General features: G+C 44.9%; 1 protein-coding gene across 6 annotated transcripts in view; it reads right to left on the minus strand.

The window, feature by feature from the left end:
* Positions 1-21,479, minus strand: part of LOC142375526 (unconventional myosin-VI-like) — a 145,038-nt gene that overhangs the window by 41,333 nt on the left and 82,226 nt on the right. For all 6 annotated transcript variants that reach the window (XM_075459576.1, XM_075459575.1, XM_075459573.1 and 3 more), the window contains exons 16-23: positions 17,310-17,437; positions 15,955-16,050; positions 14,590-14,760; positions 10,242-10,280; positions 10,030-10,123; positions 7,394-7,524; positions 4,075-4,152; positions 1,339-1,468 (exon numbers count right to left, since the gene is read on the minus strand). In XM_075459576.1, the coding sequence (XP_075315691.1) occupies positions 1,339-1,468; positions 4,075-4,152; positions 7,394-7,524; positions 10,030-10,123; positions 10,242-10,280; positions 14,590-14,760; positions 15,955-16,050; positions 17,310-17,437 (867 nt within the window). The remainder of the gene's footprint in view (positions 1-1,338; positions 1,469-4,074; positions 4,153-7,393; positions 7,525-10,029; positions 10,124-10,241; positions 10,281-14,589; positions 14,761-15,954; positions 16,051-17,309; positions 17,438-21,479) is intronic.

Raw genomic sequence — 21,479 nt, forward strand, 5'->3', positions numbered from 1 at the left:
AGCAAACTGGAGAGGCAGAAATGTTCTGATGCCCGACACAGACAGGCCACGCCTCCACGGGATCAGGCCACGCCTCCAGGGGATCAGGCCACGCCTCCAGGGGATCAGGCCACGCCTCCAGAGGATCAGGCCCACATTACGACCAGCTGTCCCACCCTCGGTTTGTTGTTCCTGAGAGTTTATACGGATCCATTTAAAGTTTGTTGGGTCGTATTTCCATCCTGAGAGCTTAGAGTGATGAACGTGCCGTCAGCGAGCGCTTCTTCTTCTTCTTCTACACATTTATACCCTGATGGATGCATCGGTTTTCCTCTACTCAACTCCTGGCAAGTTTGTGGCATAATTTACTCAAAGTAATCTTTGGATCCACCAAACATGGAGAAGGGTACGGAACTTTTACTCGGCCATTTTCATGTTAAAGTTCTTCCAGACGGCGGAGTCGACAGAACCAAAGTCATCTGTAAACTCAGCCAAGTTGAATTGTCTTCTCAGCGTAGTAGTTCCAGTCTAAAATATCACTTAAAGGCAAAACACACAACTGATAGCAGCAAGTCATTCAAGGAAACAGACAGTGGAGCGAGGCTTCTACATAAAAACTACAGAAAGATGCTGATGTTAAAAGTGTGTTTGCACAACAAATGTTATGGCACTTTCATTCATATGGCAGCACATTTAAAATAAAGCTAAATGCTAAAAGCTATACGCTACTTTTGGATTCATTTTTGGATTCTGCGTACAAATGCGATTAATCGTGATTAATCAGGGAAATCATGTGATTAATTAGATTAAACATTTTAATCATTGCCCAGCCCTAATATCGATATTTTGTTTCCCGATAAACTATCGATTTTTCAGCCGCGAGTATCCATTTTTAATTTTTTTAAAGCAAACTTTATTGAAAAGTCAGGAGAAAAGCTGTGTGTTTGGAGGTCTTTGGTTGGTTCTGACGCCTGAACTGGAACGATGAACGCAGCTTATTTTATTTCTTATTTCAGCAGAACTGCACCAGAGTCTGTGTGGAGGCAGACATAAGCCGACCATTTCACATCAGATTAGCACGACAGCTTTCCCTCATCAACTGATAGAAGATTCACTGATAAAATGAAGCTTTTTTAATCCAGTTTCTCTGCCTGTTTCCATTCAGTTTGACATTTTTAAGGCTGAAGCCTCCGTTCACATCCTCAGATCTGTAATTTATCATGAATGCTGTTGGTGTAGTGATAAATGTGGAGATTCAGGGGAGCTCTGTGCTGTGTGAAGCTAACCACTGAGGGTGGAAATGTTCCTGCGGTGTAATTCTGATCGACTGTAAACGTGCTGGTGAGAGATGCTGCTTACACTTGATGACGGACAGAGCGCACCACTGCACCTTCTTCCAGCGGCTGTGGATGAGCCACTTGTTGACCTTCTTCACCAGCTCCGCCAGGTGGTCCGGGTCCGACTTCATGATCTGATCGAACTCTGCGAACTGGACACAAACGATTAAAGGGTGAGTCCGGACATTTTCCACATGAGTTACAGCGTGCGGGCAGAGCCTCAAAAGCATCTTTTGGCTCCGTTACCCAACATCGCTGCAGGCGTGGACGACTGCTTTGTGGCACCAGGTCACAGAAGAAGAAGAAAAGCAGTTTAAGGATTTTAGGATACATCCAGGATGCATCCTGGTTATCATATTCATCAGTAAATACTGAGTTAAATCTGTGTGGGTCTTAACATCCTGTTTACTCCTACCAAAGCCCCAAAATAAAGCAACTTAATTGAATTTTAAATCCAAAATCTATTTTGTATGATGAAACCACCTGTTATTTATCTATTCAACTCAATTCAATACATTTTTTATCATGTATTTTTTGTTACACAATACAAAAAGACAATCACCAGTTTTCAGGAATACACTTTTGACCCATAAAACAATCTTTGTACCCTAGTGGTGTACAGCCCACATGGAAACATAAACAAAAATAAAGTGTGACTTTTTCTAATGATGGGGTCCCTTTAGGAAAAGTCATAACATTTCAAGTTGGAAAAAGATAGTTTAAGGTATTTTTTCTACAGATAAACATGGTAGAAAAAGACAACAGGCGGGTTAAAGGCTTAATAACAGCAACTGTGTAAATCCTGACTCAGATGTGTGGATATTATATTGTCCCGTTAATTAGAATTAAGATAGGAATTCTTTAATAACACAATTCTTCAATAAAATATGAGCCGATTGAGGTTTGAAGATGTACCCGACACTAATATCTGCTGATGTAGCAGCTAACAAACAAATATGAGAAACATCTGTCCTGCAGCTGGATCTGCAGCAGCGGAGGGAGGATAAACTGCTCCAAACATCTATAAATCTCTTCCTGAGACTCATTTCCACACTGATTTTACTCTCACAACACCGGAACCTGGAGGCTGTAGAGTCCAAACAGCAGCTTCCTCCTCTTTTATAACGAAGCGATGCATCACACCTGGGCTCCTGAACCCTTTTCCCACCATCTTTGATTTGAAAGTCTTTGGCTGTGTTCCAAACCGCATACTACATACTTCATACTGCATTTTATCCACATAAAACAGCAGAAAATCAGTGAAAGGAATGTCAGTAAGAATCAGTAAGACATACACAGGGGAAGCTGTGGCTAAGGGTAACCATGGCGATGAGGCAGAACGTCGAACCGAACAGAAGGACGAGGGACTAACTGCATTATGCAAACAGCACGAATGTCTTTACGAAGTTAAAGTTGAGCTTATCGGTCGACTTCATTGTTGTCAAGAGTTTCCACCAGATGCATGATGGGAAATAATCTCTTTGTTTTTGCAAAGATCTGTGTACGAAACCGCATACTACATACTTCCATACTGCATACTTCCATACTGCATACTACATACTTCCATACTACATACTGCATACTTCCATACTGCATACTTCCATACTACATACTTCCATACTGCATACTTCCATACTGCATACTTCCATACTGCATACTTCCATACTGCATACTTCCATACTGCATACTTCCATACTACATACTTCCATACTACATACTTCCATACTGCATACTTCCATACTACATACTTCCATACTGCATACTGATCGATCAGACAGTATGCAGAGCGTTTACCCACAATGCATTTCGCTCCTGCCGAGCCGAAATCAGCCGGCCTGAAGCTGATTTCCCTTAAGCTCTAAACTCTGTAAACTTTAGCAACATTTGAAACATTTTCAGGAGAGAAAGTAGTCGTTTAGATCCCCAACGTGTTGAAAACCTGACAAAATACCGGCTGTTTACAATTTAGTTCCCACGAATTCGGCGCTACTAAAGCTAGCTGCAGTGAGCAACGCACTTCCTGTTATTTTCACAAAATAAAATACCCGTTGCCTTTTATCATAGGGAAAGCCATTACCATACAATTGGTGCTTTTGTTTTGAAAACAGGAAGTGAACCTACCCTCGTTGTAGCTAGCTTGAAACTGCCGTTTTGACAGGAAATGACGATCGGCGACATCACGTTACGTTGCATCTTGGGTAGTTTGAGTATGAGTAGTAACCTCATGATGCATACCCAACATTTCAGAGAATCTAGCATGCATCTAGTATCTAGTATTCTCGCTTACTCAAACTCACATACTAACTCACAAAGTTAGTAGGAGTAGTAGGAGAAGTATGCGGTTTGGAACACAGCCTGAGGCTTTGCGATGGAGCGCCGAGATCATATCCTCCAGAAGCCTGAGAGCTGCTGTTGCCTCAGCGATGGAGAAAAGCTGCCGACTTATTCTCTAATTGTCGGCGCCTGTATGCTGTCCTCGGGTTTAAGATGTCCGCCACACTGAAAGCTACCCGGTGGACTGTGGTTTGGCTGCGTGTTGCATGTAAAAATGCTTCCTAAGGAGCAGAAAAACATGTTTCCTCCCCCGGAGCGCACACGTCTAATCCGAATGTGATGAATTATTCATCTGGGTGAGAAAGAAAACCCACTTCTCCTCTCTCCTCAGCAGTCTGAACGAGTAATGCACTTTCCTGCGGCTCTATTGTATTTCTGAGGGAACAAAGCCTCTATTAGCCAGTGTTGGGGGGGCGGGCCTCACCTTCCCAGGGCGGAAAAAGACTCTGGTCAGGCCGAACTTGTAGTCATTCTCGTTCAGTCCCAGCGCTTTGAACAGAGCCTGCAACACAGATGCAGAAGACATGTTGAAATCCAGCAGAAACGAAACATAACAGCAGGCAAAAAGCCCTGAATCACCGAAGCAAACAACATTTAACGTTCTATTTAACAGCTGAAAACTTTGATTTTTAAAGAAGATAGAAATAACGTGGTTGCAGTTGATGGCTGAGCTTAATTAACAGTTAAAAACACGACCTCAAAAAGTGCTGAAATATTGGAAAAGATTAGAAAAACTCCAAGAAGATGTCAGCTGGAGCAAGAACAAACGAAATGGGAAGATTGTAAAAAGGGAAACAAGCAGGTCAAAGAGTCGGTAAAGGACCAGAGGAGATGGCAGGTAAAGGACCAGAGGAGATGGCAGGTAAAGGACCGGGGGAGATGGCAGGTAAAGGACCAGAGGAGATGGCAGGTAAAGGACCGGGGGAGATGGCAGGGAAAGGACCGGGGGAGATGGCAGGTAAAGGACCAGAGGAGATGGCAGGGAAAGGACCAGAGGAGATGGCAGGTAAAGGACCAGAGGAGATGGCAGGTAAAGGACCAGAGGAGATGGCAGGGAAAGGACCAGAGGAGATGGCAGGGAAAGGACCAGGGGAGATGGCAGGGAAAGGACCAGAGGAGATGGCAGGTAAAGGACCAGAGGAGATGGCAGGTAAAGGACCAGAGGAGATGGCAGGTAAAGGACCGGGGGAGATGGCAGGTAAAGGACCAGAGGAGATGGCAGGTAAAGGACCGGGGGAGATGGCAGGTAAAGGACCAGAGGAGATGGCAGGTAAAGGACCAGAGGAGATGGCAGGTAAAGGACCAGGGGAGATGGCTCGTAAAGGACCAGGGGAGATGGCAGGTAAAGGACCAGGGGAGATGGCAGGTAAAGGACCGGGGGAGATGGCAGGTAAAGGACCGGGGGAGATGGCAGGTAAAGGACCAGGGGAGATGGCAGGTAAAGGACCAGAGGAGATGGCAGGGAAAGGACCAGAGGAGATGGCAGGTAAAGGACCAGGGGAGATGGCAGGTAAAGGACCAGGGGAGATGGCAGGTAAAGGACCGGGGGAGATGGCAGGTAAAGGACCAGAGGAGATGGCAGGTAAAGGACCAGAGGAGATGGCAGGTCAAGGACCAGAGGAGATGGCAGGTAAAGGACCGGGGGAGATGGCAGGTAAAGGACCAGAGGAGATGGCAGGTCAAGGACCAGAGGAGATGGCAGGTAAAGGACCGGGGGAGATGGCAGGTAAAGGACTGGGGGAGATGGCAGGTCAAGGACCGGGGGAGATGGCAGGTAAAGGACCAGGGGAGATGGCAGGTAAAGGACCAGAGGAGATGGCAGGTAAAGGACCAGGGGAGATGGCAGGTAAAGGACCAGGGGAGATGGCAGGTAAAGGACCAGAGGAGATGGCAGGTAAAGGACCAGAGGAGATGGCTCGTAAAGGACCAGGGGAGATGGCAGGTAAAGGACCAGGGAAGATGGCAGGTAAAGGACCAGAGGAGATGGCAGGTAAAGGACCAGAGGAGATGGCAGGGAAAGGACCAGAGGAGATGGCAGGTAAAGGACCAGAGGAGATGGCAGGGAAAGGACCAGAGGAGATGGCAGGGAAAGGACCAGAGGAGATGGCTCGTAAAGGACCAGGGGAGATGGCAGGTAAAGGACCAGAGGAGATGGCAGGTAAAGGACCAGAGGAGATGGCAGGGAAAGGACCAGGGGAGATGGCAGGTCAAGGACCAGGGGAGATGGCAGGTAAAGGACCAGAGGAGATGGCAGGTAAAGGACCAGGGGAGATGGCAGGTAAAGGACCAGAGGAGATGGCTCGTAAAGGACCAGGGGAGATGGCAGGTAAAGGACCAGGGGAGATGGCAGGTAAAGGACCAGGGGAGATGGCAGGTCAAGGACCAGGGGAGATGGCAGGTAAAGGACCAGAGGAGATGGCAGGTAAAGGACCAGGGGAGATGGCAGGTAAAGGACCAGGGGAGATGGCAGGTAAAGGACCAGGGGAGATGGCAGGTAAAGGACCAGGGGAGATGGCAGGTAAAGGACCAGAGGAGATGGCAGGTAAAGGACCAGAGGAGATGGCAGGTAAAGGACCAGGGGAGATGGCAGGTAATGGACCAGGGGAGATGGCAGGTAAAGGACCAGGGGAGATGGCAGGTAAAGGACCGGGGGAGATGGCAGGTAAAGGACCAGGGGAGATGGCAGGTAAAGGACCAGGGGAGATGGCAGGTCAAGGACCGGGGGAGATGGCAGGTAAAGGACCAGGGGAGATGGCAGGGAAAGGACCAGGGGAGATGGCAGGTAAAGGACCAGGGGAGATGGCAGGTAAAGGACCAGGGGAGATGGCAGGTAATGGACCAGGGGAGATGGCAGGTAATGGACCAGGGGAGATGGCAGGTAAAGGACCAGAGGAGATGGCAGGTAAAGGACCGGGGGAGATGGCAGGTAAAGGACCAGGGGAGATGGCAGGTAATGGACCAGAGGAGATGGCAGGTAAAGGACCAGGGGAGATGGCAGGGAAAGACCACAGGAGATGGCAGGGAAAGGACCAGAGGAGATGGCAGGTAAAGGACCAGAGGAGATGGCAGGTAAAGGACCAGGGGAGATGGCAGGTAAAGGACCAGAGGAGATGGCAGGTAAAGGACCAGAAGAGATGGCAGGTAAAGGACCAGGGGAGATGGCAGGTAAAGGACCAGAGGAGATGGCAGGTAAAGGACCAGAGGGGATGGCAGGTAAAGGACCAGGGGAGATGGCAGGTGAAGGACCAGGGGAGATGGCAGGTAAAGGACCAGGGGAGATGGCAGGTAAAGGACCAGGGGAGATGGCAGGGAAAGGACCAGGGGAGATGGCAGGCAAAGGACCAGGGGAGATGGCAGGTCAAGGACCGGGGGAGATGGCAGGTAAAGGACCAGAGGAGATGGCTCGTAAAGGACCAGAGGAGATGGCAGGTAAAGGACCAGAGGAGATAGCAGGGAAAGGAACAGGGGAGATGGCAGGTAAAGGACCGGGGGAGATGGCAGGTAAAGGACCAGGGGAGATGGCAGGTCAAGGACCGGGGGAGATGGCAGGTAAAGGACCAGGGGAGATGGCAGGGAAAGGACCTGGGGAGATGGCAGGTAAAGGACCAGGGGAGATGGCAGGTAAAGGACCAGGGGAGATGGCAGGTAATGGACCAGGGGAGATGGCAGGTAAAGGACCAGGGGAGATGGCAGGTAAAGGACCAGGGGAGATGGCAGGTAAAGGACCAGGGGAGATAACTCACCTTGCAGAAGAGGCGCGGGTCGAGGCGGGTGAGTTTGGGGGGCATGTACTGCTGATACATGTTGTAGAGCTCGTGGAAAGGAGCCCTGGAGGGGAAGCCGCCCTGCATCAGGTCCAGCACGGACACCATCCCTACAGAAACAGGAGAGAGCCCCACAGGGATCAGTCAGGAGCCAGAAAAGCAGAATGTGCTCACACTGGAGGTATGGAAGTATGTAGTATGCGGTTTCGAACACAGCCTTAGATCATCCCACAACTATTAGCTGAACCATAAAGAAAGCTGGTGGTCACAATACGACAAAGGCTGTGTTCGAAACCGCATACTAATCGATCAGACAGTATGCAGAGCGTTTACCCACAATGCATTTCGCTCCTGTCCGAGCCGAAATCAGCCGGCCTGAATTCGGCGCTACTAAAGCTAGCCGCAGTGAACAACGCACTTCCGGTTATTTTCACAAAATAAAATACCCGTTGCCTTTTATCATAGGGAAAGCCATTACCATACAATTGGTGCTTTTGTTTTGAAAACAGGAAGTGAACCTACCCTCGTTGTAGCTAGCTTGAAACTGCCGTTTTGACAGGAAATGACGATCGGCGACGTCACATTACGTTGCATCTTGGGTAGTTTGAGTATGAGTAGTAACCTCATGATGCATACTCAACATTTCAGAGAATCTAGTATGCATCCGGGAACTTTTTGCTTACTCAAACTCGCTTACTAACTCAAAAAGTTAGTATGAGTAGTAGGAGTAGTATGCGGTTTCGAACACAGCCATAGCTTCTCTGTTCTACCCGGCTTCCATCTGACTGACAGTGAAGCAGTTCTTTCAGGATAAAAACCCTCTGGATCCCGAGAGAAATAATGACAGTAATCCGGTATTCGAGAGCTGAGCTGCGAGCGTGGACACGTCGGCCATCTTTATGTTGTTAGCGGTCAGCAGAGAGTAGAGCCGACACAGGTGATGAGAATGAGAAGATGCTCTCAGGAGTTCTGTTTGTTTTAGTATCACCTCTGATCTCACTGAGGAGCTTTATTTGACTCCATGTGTTGAAATTGATAATCCTTTTCAACACTTCCCAGCATGCACTGCTTCCACAGAGGCTCCTTAAAGCTCGGAGACCTGATTAAAAGCCACTACGTGTCTTGTGGGAAATTAACAACCTAATAAGGTCTAATACCGGTGGTAGTGTAGTGATGTGGTAAAACGCGTGCAATGATCCCTCTTAATTAGCTGAGAGTCCCACATGTGGAGGAGGCATGATGCATGCGTGTGCACGGTTTGTTCTCACGAGAGTGCACGTAAATAACAGAAGGAGCCTGCTGCTCTGTGAGCGTTTTTATAGTCAAAGGTGCAGTGGTTCACCTCATAAAGACTGAAGGAATCACTGATCACTGCACAGACAGAATATAAAGGAGTAAAAATGGGACCAAACGTGACCAAATGGGACCAAATGTGACCAAATAAGACCAAACGTGACCAAATAAGACCAAACGTGACCAAATAAGACCAAATGGGACCAAATGGGACCAAACGTGACCAAATGGGACCAAATGTGACCAAATAAGACCAAATGGGACCAAATGTGATCAAATGGGACCAAACGTGACCAAATAAGACCAAACGTGACCAAATGGGACCAAATAAGACCAAATGGGACCAAATAAGACCAAACGTGACCAAATAAGACCAAATGGGACCAAATAAGACCAAATGGGACCAAATAAGACCAAACGTGACCAAATAAGACCAAATGGGACCAAATAAGACCAAACGTGACCAAATAAGACCAAACGTGACCAAATAAGACCAAATGGGACCAAACGTGACCAAATGGGACCAAATGGGACCAAATGGGACCAAATGTGTTCAAATAAGACCAAATGGGACCAAATGTGATCAAATGGGACCAAACGTGACCAAATAAGACCAAACGTGACCAAATGGGACCAAATAAGACCAAATGGGACCAAATAAGACCAAATGGGACCAAATAAGACCAAACGTGACCAAATAAGACCAAATGGGACCAAATAAGACCAAATGGGACCAAATAAGACCAAACGTGACCAAATAAGACCAAATGGGACCAAATGGGACCAAATGTGATCAAATAAGACCAAATGGGACCAAATGTGATCAAATAAGACCAAATGGGACCAAATGGGACCAAATGGGACCAAATAAGACCAAATGGGACTAAATGTGACATCTTTAGTTTATTCTCCATCCTGAGGTCTCTGCTTCCTGCTGGTTTCTGAAGCTTTAACTGGTTTCATCTCAGATCTTCTGCTGGTTTCTGAAGCTTTAACTGGTTTCTGAACCTTTAACTGTGAATCAGTTCTATTTTCAGACTTCAGTTTCCTTCTTAATGTGGTTAGAAAGCGCTCGTAAGTCTGTTTGAGGGTTTAAATATGAGGAGATCGTCTGCTTCTTCCCAGACTCTAAAGTTCTGGATCCAGACTGAATATAACTCCTCTACTGGGGCAAACATACAGATGTTTTAGTGCAACTATTCATGTACGGATCGACTGTTTTCTCCACTTTATTGTCAGTGTTTTAAAAGGTTTGTTTGCATGCAGACTGCCTCCAACACCTCCTGGCATTAAATGAATGAGAGTGTGCAGAAAACACTGACCGGAGCACTGCAGCTGGGACAGAATCTGAGCTCCTTCGAACTGGTGGCTGATCATCTTCAGGTTTGGTTTGATGCAGCGAATGAAGCTGGAGCCCTGGAGGAGGGGAGGAGGGGTGAGAAAAGAGACAAGTTATTACTCTCCATCAGAAATAAACCACGCCGTGTGTCCTGTGTTCGTCTGCCGTCAGATGCTCAGAGATGGAAGTACTGACCGTGCTGCGGAGCTTCTCCAGGAGGATGTTCAGCTGGGTCTGAAAGAAAGAGAATAAGAGACATTACAGACAAATCATAAGTCTGAGATGCCACATCAGGAGGTTTTACAGGGAGGATAAAACTTTAATACAGACACAGAAGTCCTTAAACTGTACGTGGAACCACCAAAACTGGGTTTGAATTAGAGGAACAGACTAAAAATGATGGCAGTGATACGAAGGGAGAGAAAATAGGGCCAAGCGATTGTGAGGTCTGACTTTTTCCTGGAGAACCATTTTGTGATGCAAATGTATTACTCTGTTGAACGCATATTGTTCTGAGAAGCAAAACGCTTTATTCTTTAAACCCCAGCCAACTAGCCGGACTACCTTCATCAACACCAAAACGAGGCTGGAACTCTGCTCACAGGACGCAGCAGGGGGTAAGAAGATGTTCAGAAATGATGTTGCTGATATGGGATGTTACACAGCTTCATGTCAAAAGAGGCGAACTGTCCCTTTAAACCTTCTGTCAGCGTATTTACCTGCTTTCATTAACGGCTCATTTACAGCCACTGACCACCCGTCCAGGTTGGACCCTTCCTCTCGCCTGGATTAAGTAAATGGATCATTTACACCCCTTTAATGCACTTTATAGACGAATCTAACACTTTAACAGTTTTTCTGTGTGATTTCAGATGAAAAGACCCTTTAAATTCATCCGCAAAGTGCTTTCAAAGTGTGAGACCAGCTTGAGGGGCGCCCAAAAGAGCTTTTTACTGTTAACAATGTGAAAAAAGCTTTTTTTGTGAACCGTTAGGAGTGTTTGCCCTGCGCACAAAGTCAGAAAGGGGCCACTGAAGGGCACAGAATGATCAGAGATGGCCGGAAATCTGAGTGCTGGCATCGTTACGTTACCGTGTGCGACCGCCTGCGTATTTCAGTTGTTTAAAGTCACTTAGAACACCGGCAGCGTTTCATATCCGATTAAAACTTAAAAGAAAATTTGCATCGTCGACGCTGAAACTGAGTAATTCGATCAAAGTGTTTGTTTCCACCTGCTGGGCGTCTCAGCCGGGTGGGGTGACGGCTGAGGGTCCTTGGGTTGGCTGCCTGCTCGTGGTGTTTATTCACAGATGGTCGTTTACTCTTCAGAAGTGAGAGCATCTGTACAGTAAATGCACAGATTATGGTCTGTGATGGCGAGCAGACGAGTGAACGAGCGATGTGATGGATCGCACTCGATGGCTGCCGACAGCCATTAGCTCCATTAGCTCCATTAGCTCCACAGCATGTCCTTGTTTTCCTGCTAATGGGTTTGGAGGACATACAAGACCTGATCCGACTTCACGGACATGTCCTTGGCTGACGCGTTACCGTGGAAACATGAGAACAAGTAAGTCGTCTGGCTCGAAAATTGACAATTATCCTCAGGAGAAATTCACGACCTGCACGGTTCAAACGAACCGGAAAAGTTCACCGACGAATGTTCCGTGTTTGTGTGAAATCTGACACATTCACTGCACACATCTGCAGCAATGAGCTCCTCAACAACACCTGAAGTGCTGAGGGCAACGATTAAAATGTTTAATCTAATTAATCACATGATTTCCCTGATTAATCACGATTAATCACATTAGTACACAAAATCCCAAAAATGAATCCAAAAGTAGTGTATAGCTTTTAGCATTTAGCTTTATTTTAAATGTGCTGCCATATGAATGAAAGCGCCATAACATTTGTTGTGCAAACACACTTTTAACATCAGCATCTTTCTGTAGTTTTTATGTAGAAGCCTTTCTTTCTTTTCCGGTTCCGCAGCAGACAACAGACTTTTACAGAATAAAAGCCTGTGAGCGACAGACTTTTACAACAATAAAAGCCTGTGAGCAACAGACTTTTACAAAATAAAAGCCTGTGAGCAACAGACTTTTACAATAATCTGGACAGGCACTATTATTTAGACACTATTCCTTTGATCCTGGTGATGTTTTTTAGATGGTAAAAAGCTGCTGATGTTACGGATTTAATGTGGCTGTTAAAGTTCAGGTCTGAGTCCAACATTACCCCGAGATTTCTAACTTGATAATTAGGTTTTAGAAAGACTGATAACTCTTTCTCTTTGTTTGTGTGGGCCACAGACGATGTTTAGCTGGAGAAAATAGTTTAGCATCCTCACACTGATCTGTTCCATGCAGAGACACGATGACTCAACAGGCCCGTGTTCTCCTGTCCATGTAACACACGCATATGAGGATAATTCAGAGGGAATATTGGATATTTGTGTTATCAGAGAGCAGCAGGGAGGGAGGCTGCTTGATGAGATTCATTGAATTCCTCAGAAAGATGTTTGATGAGCAAACATTTCATCCTTTGGTGCTTTAAAGGGCCCATTCGTATTCATCGTACAATGTAGATTCTCCCTGAGATTTATTCAGATGTGGATTCTTCTTCTGCGGAAACGAGGATTTGATATTTTTTGTCCTTCTGATTCTGTAAGAAATCTCATCTTATCGTGTCTGCTGGTTATTTTCTGAAGTGACGAATTAAGCATTTAGTCTTTAAAACGTCTGAGAAATGTCGATGAAATGTGACGTCTGTGAGCTGAGCTACAAAGTGTTCACTTTACATTCGAGTGGTTTATTTTTCTCTGAGCAGCAGCAGCAGCGTGTTTATAACTGAATGTGTTATAAATAACTGGCCTGAAAACTTGTCCCGTATCTCACCTGATGCCTCAAGGTCAAATTTAGCTGAAAGGTCGCGCAGCTTTAATTCTTTTTAATTCTCTTCAGGTTTAATAAAACTCACCAAACTCAGGAGTTTCTATGGTTTAACTCTTATTAAATGAATGTCAACACTAATCCGCCCCTAAAGCTGGAATTAGCAGCTATTATTAGCATTAAACAGCTGAATTATTAAATAACAAGTTTAATTTTTAAATGGGCCGACTCTCCCAAACATGGTGCGTTCACAGGTTTCTTGCTTTATGAAGAGGCGAGTTCAGGTTCGATCCAATCCAACCAGTCAGAGGCTGTGTTCGAAACCGCATACTTCTCCTACTACTCATACTAACTTAGTTAGTATGTGAGTTTGAGTAAGCAGAAGTTCCCAGATGCATACTAGATTCTCCGAAATGTTGGGTATGCATCATGAGGTTACTACTCATACTCAAACTACCCAAGATGCAACGTAACGTGACATCGCAGATCGTCATTTCCTGTCAAAACGGCAGTTTCAAGCTAGCTACAACGAGGGTAGGTTCACTTCCTGTTTTCAAAACAAAAGCACCAATTGTATGGTAATGGCTTTCCCTATGATAAAAGGCAACGGGTGCTCTCAGTCTGTTGCTCACAGGCTTTTATTTTGTAAAAGTCTGTTGCTCAGAGGCTTTTATTTTGTAAAAGTCTGTTGCTCACAGGCTTTTATTTTGTAAAAGTCTGCTGCTGTCTGCTGTGGAACCGGAAAAGAAAGTAATCGGCGGATCCACCAAACATGGAGAAGGGTACGGAACTTTTACTCGGCCATTTTCATGTTAAAGTTCTTCTAGACGGCGGAGTCGACAGAACCAAAGTCATCTGTAAACACAGCCAAGTTGAATTGTCTTCTCAGCGTAGTAGTTCCAGTCTAAAATATCACTTAAAGGCAAAACACACAACTGATAGCAGCAAGTCATTCAAGGAAACAGACAGTGGAGCGAGGCTTCTACATAAAAACTACAGAAAGATGCTGATGTTAAAAGTGTGTTTGCACAACAAATGTTATGGCACTTTCATTCATATGGCAGCACATTTAAAATAAAGCTAAATGCTAAAAGCTATACGCTACTTTTGGATTCATTTTTGGATTCTGCGTACAAATGCGATTAATCGTGATTAATCAGGGAAATCATGTGATTAATTAGATTAAACATTTTAATCGTTGCCCAGGCCTAGTTAATTTGTTTCTTTATAATGTGGAGAGGTCTTTCAAAGGTTCTATGTTTCAGTATCAATGCATCATTCCTAACTCTCCAGCTTGGAAATATTCCAGATGGATTGAGTAAAGCTGATAATTATCTTCTTAGGGTCACAAAATGTTGGTTCCAGAAACATGCCCCCACTACAGATTACTTTTGTTGATATTGTAAAACAAACTGCATGTTCTGGAGCAAATGACCGACTCAATCCGACTCCAGAAAGATCTGGGTGAAAAACGATGGCAGGAATGGCCCAATGAGTGAGACCGTTTGAACGTGTTGTGTACGATATTCTGACTTTAGAAAATGCTGACCACCCCCGGACCTTTAATGTGTAATTGTTCAAAGTTCTGGCTGAGCTCCAGATGAAGTCTCAGCAGACTGCGGCTCCGTTCCAGCTCCCCGGCAGCTCACCTTAAACTTGTTTCCCACGCTGATAAAGCTGAGCTTTCCCGCCTTCTGCTTCACGTCTTTGCTGTTGTTGGAGTTCTCAAACAGCTCGCGGACGAAGCGGTCTTTGGACTCGCTGATCAGACATTGCAGCGACATGTGCAAAGCGTCGTTGTTCTTCTCCACAAACTTGGTCTGAGGACAGAAAAGTTTAAGCATGACGCACAGATTAAAGACTTTAGAGGCAGTTTCACCTGAAACCGAACTGAGTGCACGTGTCAGTCTGATATTATTATATATATTATATTATTATATATATTATATTGCAATGTGCTTTAACAGCACGAAAACATAAAGATGCCTATTTTTTGGTACATTATGCTCAAGATAAACCAGCTTTCGCCACTTATGGAGTGCCTCAGGGCTCCGTTCTGGGTTCTCTGTATGTGTTGCCTTTATGCCTGTATTTCCTTTAAAACTACATTTTGAATGTGCTCTATAAATAAACTTGACCTCGCGGTCACCTGCAGAACGAAGCTGCAGACCGTTCCATCTCTGAAAGACAGTTTTAGCTTCATCACATCCCGATAATTACTGAAATATCTCCGGCTGATGTGAATCTCTTTCTCTGTTCTGATCATTTCTGTCTGGAGTGTCCTGACCTACAGTTCAGAATACACAAACGCAGCAAGAACGCGTTTAACCTTCCAGTTTTTCTGGTTACAGAGGTCACAACAAAAAGCCGCCTTCAGCTGGTGCAGAACGCTGCTGCCCGTCTTTAACCAACACCAACAGACGTGTGCACATCACTCCTGTTCTGAACTCCCTCCGTCGGCTTCCTGTCCTTTAGAGAACTGATTTTAAACTTTTAATGTTGTTTTTTAAAGCTCTTAGCGGCCTCGCCCCGTCGTATTTATCTGAGCTTTTAACAGTCCTGGTAGAGCTCTGAGGTCAGCAGATCAGTTTCTGCTGGAAGTGCCCAGGTCAGAATACAAACCCTGGGGTGAGCGAGCCTTTTCCCAAAGCTGCCCCCAGGCTCTGGAATAAGCCCCCCGTCCAGCTGAGTCTTATTTCTGACCTGGGCCTCTTCAGATCTGGGCTAAAAACCTGCTTATTTAGGATGGCTTTAATACCCAGTAGTATGATGACACTTATCTTATTTGATTTTGTTGTATTTTATTGCTTTCACTGTTCTTTTTTTGTTTTTCCTTATTCTTTTCTTTATTTATTACCTGCTGTAAAGCACTTTGGTACACCGTAAGGATTGTCTGTAAAGGGCTGTATGAATAAAGTACATTTACATTTATATAACCCGAATGGTTGCTTGCTTTCATGTGAAAAAGCTGCGTTCTGAAGTGTTTTCCAAAGAGAAGGAGACAGGAGACGTACCGTTTCATAGCACACGGCTCCTGCAAAGTGCCTGATAATAAAGCCTTCATCGTCCCTCACGTTCCTGTGCACGGCCAGCTTGGACTTCCTGGGTATCTGAGGGACACACACACAATAAAACAGCCCGACTCAGCACATTTTCCACTCATAATGACCAACTAATTGCAGGTGCCGTCGGCCACTCGCAGCTGGAAACAGAGATTAAGATCCAGGGTCGGTACTTTAACCGTCAGCCACGTCGCTCTCAGGCTTCATATCATTCTTTAGTCAAACTATCTGAAAAATAAGCTGCATAAGGAAGTCATTGTGTCATTTCCTTTTAGATCTAACGTGTGAAATTAGAATAAAAACACTTCGGATCAGGAGAGAAAAGCTGTGAGACGATAAAAAGATTAAAAAAAGCTTCGTCTTAAAAGGGGAAAAGTCTTTTTAGTCAAAATGCTATCAAATGTGCTAAAAATTATATCAAATATGCTAAAAATGCTATCAAATATGCTAAAAATGCTATCAAATATGCTAAATATGCTATCAAATGTGCTATCAAATATGCTAAAAATGTTAGCAAATATGCTAAAAATGCTATCAAATATGCTAAAAATGCTATCAAATGTGCTAAAAATGCTATAAAATTAGCTAAAAATGCCATCAAAAATGTGCTACAAATGCTATAAAATATGCTAAAAATGTTATCAAATGTGCTAAAAATGCTATAAAATATGCTAAAAACAAAGATTAAGATCCGGCGTCGGTACTTTAACCGTCAGCCACATCGCTCTCAGGCTCCATATCATTCTTTAGTCAAACTATCTGAAAAATAAGCTGCATAAGGAAGCCATTGTGTCATTTCTTTTTAGATTTAACATGTGAATTTAGGATTAAAAACACTTCGGATCAGGAGAGGAAAGCTGTGAGACGATAAAAAGAGGAAAAAGGCTTCTTCTTAAAAGGGGGAAAAGTCTTTTTTATACCCACAGGTGAGCTGATAATCAAAATCTAATCATTTATCATCATTTAAATACATTTATTCAGCTCTTCTTGTGTTTTATAAGCAGCTTTCACCTCAAGCACTTCCACTCAATCACGATGTCAACAAGCTGCGTCACAAATGCAAGAAATTCTGATCCTGAAAAAACTCGGAGGAGACGGCGGATGCTCATTCTTCACTGCAGTCTCTCAGGCATCCCTGTCAGCCCTGGGTTTTGCCTCTCAGGCATCCCTGTCAGCCCTGGGTTTTGCCTCTCAGGCTACATGCAAAGTTTACAAATGAGTCGGTGCTTTTAAAGGGAAGGTCAACATGTCAAAATGCTCATCGGCTCCTCTCTTTATCTCCTGAAAGACGACGCTGTGCGACTTACGGTCAAGCGGAAGTGGTTCTTGTGTTTGCTGTGGACGGTGTCGGTAAAGTGCTGGTCGCTGGGCTGAGGTAGACGGTTCTCTTCGTCCAGGATGTCCAGGATGCCGACCAACTTTGCCTCCACCAGATCTGCGGAAACAGCGGCACAAACATGAGAGAACGGTTTCCACTGGACGCCATGAGGATAAACCGACCCATCTAAATCAAAGTTAAAAGCTGTTCCTAAACCTTCTGGCTTCTGTCTGAAGGCTCCTTCTGGAGGTTTCTATTCATTTAGAGCAGCGATACTTATTATTTTTTTCACAAGAGCCACTTTTACCACAACACTAAAGTCCCCTTTTGCAAATATGCATTTCTACATATAAAACATCCCACAAAAAAAGAAACAACACAGCCAATACATTTTCAGTTCAGACCACATTTACCTTAATACTGGGATGAGCGGAAGCTGGCGTGCATGTCCTCGACTTTCTTCATGTTGTATTTGTAGTTTGTTGTTGTAATCATAGTGAGACATTCAGGATGAGCATGGTTTCTGTGCTGGTTTTTGTGCTGTTTTTTGCCCTTTTTTAATTAAAAACCGATCCATTGTGCCTGCATCTCGCGCTGGCTAAAGGAGCTAGCGTGCACTGCGGTAAGGTGTGAGGTGGTTTTAAGTTGGATTTACAGTTGACGTGTCGAGTCAATATCAAAAGAGCAACAAATGCTATCAAATATGTTAAAAACGCTATCAAATGTGCTAAAAATATTATCAAATGTGCAACAAATGCTATAAAATATGCTAAAAATGCTATCAAATATGATAAAACATACTATCAAATGTGCTAATAAAATATTATCAAATGTGCTAAAATATTATCAAATGTGCAACAAATGCTATCAAATGTGCTAAAAATTATATAAAATGTGCTAAAAAATTATATCAAATGTGCTAAAAATGCGCTAAAAATTATATCAAATGTGCTAAAAATTATATCAAATGCTATAAAATATCCTAAAAATGCTATCAAATATGATAAAAAATACTATCATATGTGCTACAAATGCTATAAAATATGCTAAAACTGTTATCAAATATGCTAAAAATACTATCAAATGTGCTAAAAATGCTATCAAATGTGCTAAAAATGCTATCAAATGTGCTAAAATTACTATAAAATGTGCTAAAAATGCTATCAAATGTGCTAAAAATTCTATAAAATATGCTATAATTTTACACTGGGAGATATTCAGACCGTATAGATATAGCTATAGACTGTATAGGTATAGATACCGTATACAGTCATATGGACCAATTCAGCGTCCGTCCAAGTGTGAGACATGGTCCCAGCTTCCATCAGAAAACAGTTTCTGCAGAACCTGAGGACGTTAAACTGAAGCCATCAACATGCTCAGATTGTTGCTCTTATTCTTATATCATTCTAACATTTCCCTCCGTTTCTAATGAACGTTTTCTACGTTTGTTCTGCATGCGGTAATGCATCCATTGTTCCTGCAGATGTAATTTCCCGCCACATTAAGCAGGTTTTCATGCTCTGTGGGCGTGTGTGTGAACAAACAGCCAACAGGTAGAGCGGCTCTGACTGTAAACGGTCCGTGTTGGCCTGCCTCCAGCCGACTCCGCTGCAGGAAACATCAAATATTGATGCTCCCTCGCAGAGCTGGACATCAGCAAAAAGCAGAATTAACCTCCGTCGCCTCTAATCGCCTCACATCCATCTCCCCGCCCGCTTATGGGAAATGAAGACACGTTTCCTTCTGAACAAGCGTTCACACGCTCGGGGGGGCTTCATCGCTCTGCCTTTTCATTATGTGTGTGCACGAGGCGCAGAGGTCAGACTGAGGACAGGCGGCCTTCGTAAAGGACTGAGGAAATGGAGCCAATTACAACCAATCACCAACAGCGTGCAAACAAAGCGCAAAGAACCGAGGCTGACGAGAACGCTCTGCGTGTTTCATGAGCTGAAAGCTGAAGTCTCTTTAATGGCTGTTAAATCTCAGGATGAGAGCATAAAGTCACAGCAGCCTCCATTAGGAGAGGTTCAGGTCATGTTCCACTCAACATCACTCGGGTCCAACATGAGACGGGTGAAGGAACGAGGAAAACTGCTGCCAACAAATCTCAGAAGAGTCAAGCTTTAAAGGGACAGTTCGCCTCTTCTGACATGAAGCTGTGTAACATCCCATATCAGCAACATCATTTCTGAACATCTTCTTACCCCCTGCTGCGTCCTGTGAGCAGAGTTCCAGCCTCGTTTTGGTGCTGATGAAGGTAGTCCGGCTAGTTGGCTGGGGTTTAAAAAATAAAGCGTTTTGCTTCTCAGAACAATATGCGTTCAACAGAGTAATACATTTGCATCACAGAATGGTTCTCCAGGAAAAAGTCAGACCTCACAATCGCTTGGCACTATTTTCTCTCCCTTCGTATCACTAGCCCCTTTCACACTGCCGAATAACCCGCGTTTAATTTGCGAATTTAGCGTGTCCGCTGTTGCGTTCACACTGCCGACCCGGGCTGCCGCGTCCACTCGACTCGCCTTTCGACCCGCGTCGGACCCTAGTCTTTTTGCCGAGCCGAGTTTGGTGTGAACGCAATCGACGCGGGTCGGACGTGGGCGTGGCGTGAGGAGTTTAAAAGACAGAATGGACAGCTGATTCAGAACAACAGCGACAGGTGAGGACAAGTTTCACTCCGTTTTAGCCTACATCAAGTTGGAGACATTTTTTAATATGGCCAACTGGGGAGACAAGGAGGTCCGCGAGCTCCTCAGCCTCCGAGCAGAGGACGTTATTTACCGCCACATTTCGGGGACTATAGTGCTCTTGTATTCTCCGCATATGTTCTTCGGCGGCATCCCACGTTGTATCCACACCCCGTAAAATAACATCTCCATGAACTGCATATACAATTGCAAAAACGAGTCCTCAAGGTGTATTTAACTCTACTTCCGACGCATGGCTTGTGCCTACGTCATTGTACACGCCCAGCATTTTATGTGTTTCGTGTGACGCTCTGCCACTAGGCCACGCCCCCGGAACTCGGCTTCAGGCGACACGGGTCACCAACACGCCAAGCGTTCACATTGCTCGACGCGGGTCGAAGGTACAAAATGGACCCGCTAAGGTAGCGGGTCGCAGTGTGAAAGGGGCTACTGCCTGCTGTGCAGACTGAGCAGCAAACAGCGTAACAGGCGCGGCTGTCGGCAGCAGGCAGTGATACGCAGGGAGAGAAAATAGGGCCAAGAGATTGTGAGGTCTGACTTTTTCCTGGAGAACCATTTTGTGATGCAAATGTATTACTCTGTTGAACGCATATTGTTTTGAGAAGCAAAACGCTTTATTTTTGAAACCCCAGCCAACTAGCCGGACTACCTTCATCAACACCAAAACGAGGCTGGAACTCTGCTCACAGGACGCAGCAGGGGGTAAGAAGATGTTCAGAAATGATGTTGCTGATATGGGATGTTACACAGCTTCATGTCAGAAGAGGCGAACTGTCCCTTTAAAGCTTAATTCAAGCTCCGAAAAAAAAGATGCACCAGTTCCAGGCAGGGCCGGTTTTTGCTATAGGCAATGTGGGCGACCGCCCAGGGCACACAAATATATATCTATTTTTTTTTTTTTTTTTTTTTTTTTTTTTACAAATCGCCAGTTTTCTAGAGTACCGCTCATTTCCATGTCAAGTTAAGGCTCGTGTATACTTCGCAGCAGTGTGTCGCAGTGAGCTTGTCGCAGACACGACGCAGTTATTTTTGATTTATGCCTTGAAGCGCTGTCTACGCTATGTTAATCCCACGACACAACGCAAGAGGGACAATCAAGAACAAGCTAGGATTGTGGGTGTTACGGAGGTCATTCAACAACAACGGCGACTGGACGAATGCGCACTTTTATTGAGATGCAGCTGATCGATCTAGAAATAGAAGAAATATTGCTACTACTGGAGCTGGCAGAGAGGCGAAAGAATCGTCACGGTTAGCACGGTTAGCACGGTTAGCGTCAGCCGGTTAGCAAACCGGAAATACGCATAGTGTAGAGCGGATGTAGAGTTGACCAATCAGAGGCCTCCTTTCTCTCCTCCCTGCGGCGATGTCTGCGGTGAGTTACAATTTTGAGGTGGTGTACCAGAGTGTCTGCGCAGTGTCTGCGCAGTGTCTGCGCAGTGTCTGCG

The sequence above is a fragment of the Odontesthes bonariensis genome, chromosome 24, assembly GCF_027942865.1.
Source record: "Odontesthes bonariensis isolate fOdoBon6 chromosome 24, fOdoBon6.hap1, whole genome shotgun sequence".
Classification (NCBI taxonomy): domain Eukaryota; kingdom Metazoa; phylum Chordata; class Actinopteri; order Atheriniformes; family Atherinopsidae; genus Odontesthes; species Odontesthes bonariensis.